The 7,563-nt window shown below is 54.9% G+C and overlaps 1 protein-coding gene across 1 annotated transcript; it reads left to right on the top strand.

Annotated features, from left to right (window-relative positions):
- The first annotated feature begins 5,215 nt into the window (after window positions 1-5,215).
- Window positions 5,216-7,164, top strand: LOC110553576 (ras-related protein Rap-2a-like). The gene has a single exon (XM_021645565.2). It carries the CDS (start codon window positions 6,016-6,018, stop codon window positions 6,616-6,618), a length of 603 nt encoding a protein of 200 aa, XP_021501240.1. The 5' UTR covers window positions 5,216-6,015; the 3' UTR covers window positions 6,619-7,164.
- The last annotated feature ends 399 nt before the right edge of the window (window positions 7,165-7,563 follow it).

Genomic DNA, 7,563 nt, shown 5'->3' with positions numbered 1-7,563 from the left:
GGCCTCTGCACACACTCCACGCATGTGGTGAATAGACACACATGCAGGCGAAACACCCATAAATACACATAAAAATAAATAACCGAACCACCAACAGAGCCAGGCATGGGCTGCTGCATGGCTCTGGTTCCAGCACTCAGGAGGCAGAAGCAGGAGGATCTTTGTGAGTCTGAGGCCAGCCTGGTTTACACAGTGAGTCCAGGATGGCCAGAGCTACACAGAGAGACCCAAACAAAACCACAGAGGCCAATAAGATGGCTCAGTGGGTAAAGGCACTGGCCACCAAGCCTGACAACCTGAGTTTGATCCCTGGGACCACAGGAAGGAAAGAACCAGCTTCCCCCAAGTTATCCTCTGACTTCCAAATTGCTCCACTCCAACCCCCCAAATAAATTAAAAAAAAAAACCCACCAACAAAATAGACATGGGACCAGGGAGAGGGCAAGCACCGGGACAGGAGGGAGGAGCCCTGGCACAGCATGATCACTGGAGCAGTCACCTTCGCCATGACTTTACACTGTGGTGGAGACAGGAGGAAACCAGGATCCATAAACAGCCGACTCCAGGTAGAGAGGAGCCGCCTGAGAGGAGAGCCGGCCAGGATGGTGAGCACAGGCTTGTGGTGACATCTGCAGGCTGAAGGGGCTCATTTCCCAGACTGCTGCTAACTGAACTGACTGGACTGGGCTCTCTGGACAAACAGACCGCCTCTGTGGTGGGCCAGGAAGATCCAGGCCCTGCCAGGACCCTCCAGAGGCTGTTCCCCCTTCATGTATGTCTGTGTCCAGACTTCTCTCCTGTGCATGCATGTGTGTATGTGCACGAATGATTGTGGCGTGTAGAAGCTACAGGACAACCTTGGATGCAGTGATTCCCTGCACTCTGCCCTTGGGTGCAGCTTGCTGAATATAAATAGGCCAGTCCGGCTGGCCTTCAAGCCCCAAGAATCCACTGTCCCTGCCTCCCCAGAGCTGAGATTTCCGCTGTATGCCACCATGCCTAGCTTGTTTTATCTAGGGAGTGAACTTGAGTCCTCATGCTTCCAAGGCTAGTGCTTTAGTGACTGAGCCACGACTCCTGTCCCCTGCCCCCCCTCCCCCCCCGGCTGACACCCTTATCAAAACCCTAGTTATACTGGAGCAGGGGTCCTTCTTCCGTAGTATGAGCTCACCTTAATCGAGCTGCACTGATTCTGCATTCGAAGATCATGTATGTATAGGGTCACAGTCTGAAAGTCTGAGGACTAGAATTTCAGCCTATGGTTTACGGGGGAGGGGGGCACAGTGACATGTCACAGCACGGGATGATCACATCATGCCAGTGACACTGCAGCAAGAACCTGAATTCAGTGAGCAAGCAAATCATGCAGACTCCCTCGGGAACAGCATCCAGAAGGAGGGAGCAGCGTGTAAGGGCGAGATGGCCACAGCTAAGCGGAGTGAAAGAACAGATGATGGTCTTGACGGCAGAGGTGAGAAGCATGATTCAGTAGTGGGAAATTCACACCTGCAAATCGCATTCACAGTGTTACAAAAATCAGCCTTTCATTCCTAATAAAAACTCTAGACGGAAGTGCGCTAACACATCGTCGTGTTGCGGGAAACTTGGCTCGGGCACAGCAGCCCACCTCAGCTCCACAGCGCCATGCAGAGGCCCTCCCTTTGCCAGGCAGGGCTCAGAGGCTTGCTTCCAGACTCCAGCTAAAGCAGGAAGGAAAAGACTTGAGGGCTACACCTGTCTCAATTACTGTTTCTGTTGCTATGAAATATCCCAACAAAACATTGTAAAGGGCTTGACTCGGCTCCAAAGGTTTACAGTTGTGGTGGGCATGCCACAGCAGCAGCAGCTTGAGGCAGCTGGTCATCTTCAGGAGGCAGAGATGAGGGCTGTTTCCAGGCTTCCGCATGCCCCAATGATGGGGCGTTGCAGCAAATGACATAAAGGCGTTGGGCTATGTATTGTTATCAACCCTAGAGCTGTTGTGGCAGTATCATCTAACCCACTATCACAATGAGACACTGACACCGTCAGGTTTATAATCACCTTATTTACCTTGGGCCAGGCAGACATTTCACTTAACTGTCTCAATTGGCTCACCATCCACCTCCCAGCCTCCATCCAATGCCAGCACCTTAGCCACCCTCATCTGGTCCACCTTTCATCCGTGATCCCATGGTTCTCGCTTAAATTCTTCATCTGGGCCTCTCCACACCATTACTGGAGTCCTTTCTCCTCGCCCACCTGGTTTTTTTTCTCCAGGCTAACCCATCCTGGGGTCGTCCTCCTTTCTCTTTTCCAATCTGTCTGTCTCGTAATTCTCGTGATTCCTCCATCCTCAAAAGCCCAGGAACCTAGCCACGCCCACCCCATTCTACCCTGCCCAGGTATAGGCCATTTAACGAACCAACCAGGTATAATGTTTTAGGCAGGTTTACACAAACAAGGATGGTGTATCCCGCAGGCCAGTAATTAGCATTATACCAACCTCCAACAATGGGGATAGTTTCTTTAAAAAAATTATCCATTACTTTTACAGTGTTCTGCCTGCATGTGTGCCTGCGCACCAGAAGAGGGCACCAGATCTCATTACAGATGGTTATGAACCACCATGTGGTTGCTGGGAATTGAACTCAGGACCTTTGGGAGAGCAGACAGTACTCTCAACCTCTGAGCCATCTCTCCAGCCCTAACAGGGATATTTTGAAACCATAAACACAGGAACAGCCATTTGCACTCACTTAGGCATTCACATCCCTGTGGCTGGTCAAGGCGGGAGGGGGCCAGCCAACAGTGCAGGTGTGGCCTGCCTGCTCCAGCCCAGGCTCTCTGCAGCCACTACCCAGAAGGTCCCCACTCACTCGGTGAGTGTGGCCTCTGTGGATGCTGTGAGTGAGTGAGTGTGTGTGCTCCTTTCCTGGGTACACAGTGGGCAATTTTAAGGTACATTTGCTCATGCCCAACTCAGCATGGCATGCTGGCACTTGCTTCTCTGCGCCATGCTCCTGATTTGCCCAGGGTCCCTGTTCCTGGTCCCTGAGTCCACTTCTAAACACCAGTAACTTGTACCCAGCGCTTGGCTCATTTTATGAACTCGGGAAACCCAGATTAGAAGAGTCAGTGGCTCTAGAGAGCAGAGGGCAGGGCAGGGTTACAGGAACAGCCAACCACATGTGTCTCTGCTGCACTTTGACGCTGTTGGCTGAAGGATCTGAGGGGGGCCTCCGTCTGTACAGGTGCAGTGGTGTGCCCAGGTGGCCTCCTACGGTGAGACCCCAGGCTAGTTTCATCAGTAATCAGTAATAAGTGGCCACAACAACAGAACTAGGAATGGCTGGGGCTGGCTTCTTATCAGTGCCCTTCAAAGCCTCAGCACCCTTCGGCCAGCCACCTGCCAATTCAAGACAGTCCGTGGCCCTGCTGCAGGGAGGGCCTTCTTTCCCTCCCGTGGCACGGGGCAGCTGCTGATGGAAACCAGCCCAGCATCCTCCATAACTTCAAGTGATGTTTTATCTCTTCAGCTGTGCTCAGGCGACTGCGTGACCTGCTAAAGAACAGCTGCTGCTCACACCACTTCGACACCAAATGTGGGTGTCCCCGCACCAGCAACTCCCCACACAGCGCTGATTCAGGGGATCCTGGGCCCTGAGCTTGCTGACCTCCGGAACCAGCAGCCAGCCTGGACCTCCCACACTCCAGAAGGCAGTATCCATACAGACAAGGTCAAGGCTCATGGCCCTCAGGGTTCACCCTCCATGCATTTACCTGCTTATCACAAAGGAGACCAGATGAACAGGGAGGTCTGGGGGTCTCACCTAGCCCCTTAAACAGCCTGAGCTTCAGCACAGGGCTGGAATCCCCAACCTACTCACAGCCAGCCCCTTACTTATAAGCAATCAGCCCCTTTCCAGCCGGCCAACACATGGATGTGAGCTCAAGTGCCCAAGAAAGGGGGTGTGGCATTAACTCAAAGGCAGGTGGGTGGTGGCAAGGCAGGCGTCTTTAATCCTGAGCTTGAGAGTTCAAAGCCAGCCTATTCTAAAAAGTGAGTTCCAGGACAATCTTGAGGGCTTTTTTTTTTTACAAGAGGTGTAAAACCAGGTGAAGTTCAAAGGCAAATTTCTCTCACGTTCATGCCTATGTACTCATGTTAGTTACAGGAACTCTAAACTGTCTACCTACACACACACACTTTTTATTTTTTTTTTTTTGAGACAGGGTTTCTCTGTGTAGCTTTGGCGTTCCTGGACTCGATTTGTAGACCAGGCTGACCTCAAACCCAGGGATCTGCCTGCCTCTGTCTCCTGAGTGCTGGGATCAAAGGCTTGCATTCCCCACCACCACCTTGGCTGTCTACCCCTTATTATAGGGCAGTAATGACAAACCAAAGTCCAACTTGGGAACCAGTGAGTTCCTCAGTTCACTACAGAGCCAGGGAGGGGCTGCTTAGAAGAGTGTGTGACCCTCAAACAGCCACCCCAGCAACTTCCTCATAGATGCATAGATGGGGTGCCTCTGCTTTCTGTTAGCCTTCCACACCCCACATACTCAAGTGACTGGGGGCTTGGTTCAGGAGCCTCTTTGGATGCTTCTTTGGCAGTAGCGGTGAGCCCCACAAATGCTGGTGCCTAGAATGTGCTCCACGCCTCCTAAACTCTGGCTTCCAGACCCCTCCTTGGGAAGATCCTGGAGGCAAAGAGTCCCGGACATGAACTTCTAATATCGTGATATTATACCTGTCAGTTCACACACTAAGACAAAAACTTGTATTTTCACTTCTACTGCGGGATCTTCTTCAAATTACTCTCCCAAGAATTCCTGTCGTTTTTTATTTCTTTCAGACAATGATCTCATTATTTTGTCCCTGACAATGCCAGCGTCACAGATTGGGGGGTGATTGTTCTCTGTGGGGCCTCCTTGCCTGTTTTAAGTGGTATCTGGGCTGTAAATTGCTCTGTGTTCCTTCAGAAGTTACCTGCAGGAAGCTTTCGAACCTGGATCTCGCTTGTGTCAGGGAATGTTTGGTTGCTTTTCGTGTTAGTTTCTACTTTTGCTAACTTGCTGTCCCAGAATGCCTTGTAAGCTTTCTCTCTTTGGAAATCACTGTGTGCTGAGGATGTGTCTACACAGCTTACAGAAAAGCACATTCCTCTGGTAGACCAAAGCAGCTCAGGCGGCCAAAGGCAGCTGTTTTGGCAGGAGGCAGAAGGGAGTTCACGCAGGGAAACAATGCCAGAATGGGGCCCAGCCTTTCTCCCCTGCAGCCGTTGACTAGCCAGGGGTAGAGAGGGGTCTGAGAAGGTGGCCATGGGCTTTGCCTGGGGCTTCCCAGGTTCTGCCTGCTGCTGAGCGAGTTTCCCCAAAGCTACACAGTTGCATGGACCGCTGAGGTGAGGAATCTTCACCAGGATGGAAAACCAGGAAGGGATTCAGTGGTTCACATCGTACAGAGTTCGGGGACCAGGGTGAGCGCCCAGGAGGAAATTGGGCCCCTCCCTGCCAGGCTTCTCCTTCATCTGCCCGGGAGCGTGGGGTCCTCCCCGCCTGGAGGGGCCAGCGGTGGGGAGCAGCGCGACCTTGAGTAGGAACGCTGCGGAAATCCCGGATTGGCCAGGAAGGGATCAGGTTACCCTCTGCGCTGTCAACCAAGGGGCTCCCTGTTTGGGACCTCCAGGACGGACCGAGGGGCCCCAGCTGAGTCCGCGGGGAGTGGGAGGGAAGCCAGCGGGGCCGGGAGCTCCCGGGGACCCGCGGGAGAGAGGAGGCCCGGAGGAGGGGCTGGCGGGGCAGGCCGTGGCCGGGGCGGCGCGGGGTGGTGGAGCAGCGCGCGGGGCTGGGGAAAGCGCGTCGCGGGCCCGAGCCCGGCGGCCCTCGGCGGGGCGGGGCGGCGGGGCGCCGGGTGGGCCCGTGCTCCCGGGCGCCGCGGGGACGCGCGCGCGCCCCCGGCCCCGCGCCCCGCCCTCGCGCCCTCGGCGCGCCGCCTCCCAGCGCCATTCCCCGCGTCCCCTCGCCCCGGCCATGGAGGGTTTGGTGCCGCGCCCCGCCAAGGGCTACCGGGTGGTGCTGCTCGGCGGCGTGGCGGTGGGCAAGACGGCGCTGGCCACGCAGTTCGCATGTGGCCGCTTCCCCGAGCGCTGCGAGCCGTCGGTGGAGGAGCTGTTCAGCAAGGTGATCGAGGTGAACCGGGCCCCCGCGCTGCTGGAGATCGTGGACACGGTGGGCGCCGAGCACCTCGTCACCCTCAAGGACCTGTACATCAGGAACAGCGACGGCTTCGTGGTGCTCTACAGCGTGTGCAGCGAGGCCTCGTTCCAGGCCGTGCGGCCGCTGCGGGAGCACATGGGCCGGCTGCGGGGCCCGCGCGCCGTCCCGCTCGTGTTGGTGGGCACCAAGGTCGACCTGGACGCCGAGCGCCAGGTGCTGACGGCCCAGGGCCGCGCGCTGGCCCGCGAGTGGCGCTGCCCGTTCCTGGAGGTCACGGCCAAGAGCAAAATGATGGTGGACCGCGTGTTCACGCAGGTGGTGCGCGAGATGGAGGCCCTGGCCCCGCCGCCGCCCGAGGCCCCGCGCATCCCCGCCAACGCCCTGGAGACGTGGCCGGCCGAGAGGTTCATTGGCTAGCACCGCGCCGCGCCGCGCAGCTCCGCGCCCCGCGCTCAGTGCCTTTTCCCAGACAGCTACAGAACCCGCAAACAGGAGGCCTCGTCTGTATGCTCACCCCCTCCGTTGACCTCGGACTGTGCTATGAGAAGAAGCCAAAAACTGCGTGGGTTTTTTTTTTGTTTTGTTTTGTTTTTTTTTTTCTGTACAGAGAACTTACAGCCCTGCTCTTCGATCGGCTCGTTTCTGGACTCCCGCTCCTTCCCCGTCTAGTTTTTGTAAATAGCAACTTGTGAGCGTTGAATTGGAGCGTGCAGGAAAGACAGTGTTCTGCAGCTGCGGGGTGGGTTTCCTTCTCCCTCACAGCCTTGAACCCACCAGTAGGATCTTCCTCAGCGTGAATTCCTAAATATAGTTATGACTTGTGCCGCGTTGGTTTGAAAGGGGACACTGTGTGGGGGACAACTGCGCACGCGCACAAATAGCTCAGCCCCACCTTGTGATTGATGTTTAGTTGGTTTCTATATCCCCGTGTTGGAAATAAAACTAGAAGTTGGTAATTTTTAACATGTGCCTTTCTAGCGTTCGTGTAAAGCTCTCGTCCCGAAAGCTTTATTTTTTAACGTTTTGTTATTGTGAGTATATGTGGTATGAGCACATATGTGTGTGAGCACATGTGTGTGAAAGGGGACAACCAGGTTTTGGTCTTCCACTCTTGTTTGAGACAGAGTGTCTGCTTTTTGCTGTTCACGGGCTTCTGGATTCCTCTGTCGCATCTTGTCGAAGGAGAAGTGAGACTTGAACTGAGGTCCTGAAGTTTGCACAAGTGATTTCCCCAGTGAGCCATCTCCTAGTCCCTAACGCCTAAAGTTTTCACACACATTGCCTTTGAGTTATTTTCCAGCAGACAAAAGTTTGTAAGTTGGAGAGGAGCAGCCCCACCCCCAAACTGGGGTTTTTCCGCAG

Source organism: Meriones unguiculatus, chromosome 7 (genome assembly GCF_030254825.1).
Source record: "Meriones unguiculatus strain TT.TT164.6M chromosome 7, Bangor_MerUng_6.1, whole genome shotgun sequence".
Lineage (NCBI taxonomy): Eukaryota > Metazoa > Chordata > Mammalia > Rodentia > Muridae > Meriones > Meriones unguiculatus.
The sequence above is the reverse complement of the archived record's forward strand: the minus strand, read 5'-3'. Positions and strand labels throughout refer to the sequence as shown.

Bases quoted from the DNA above. Each gene is read 5' to 3' on its own strand.
- LOC110553576 (XM_021645565.2), top strand. From the start codon at position 6,016: ATGGAGGGTTTGGTGCCGCGCCCCGCCAAGGGCTACCGGGTGGTGCTG.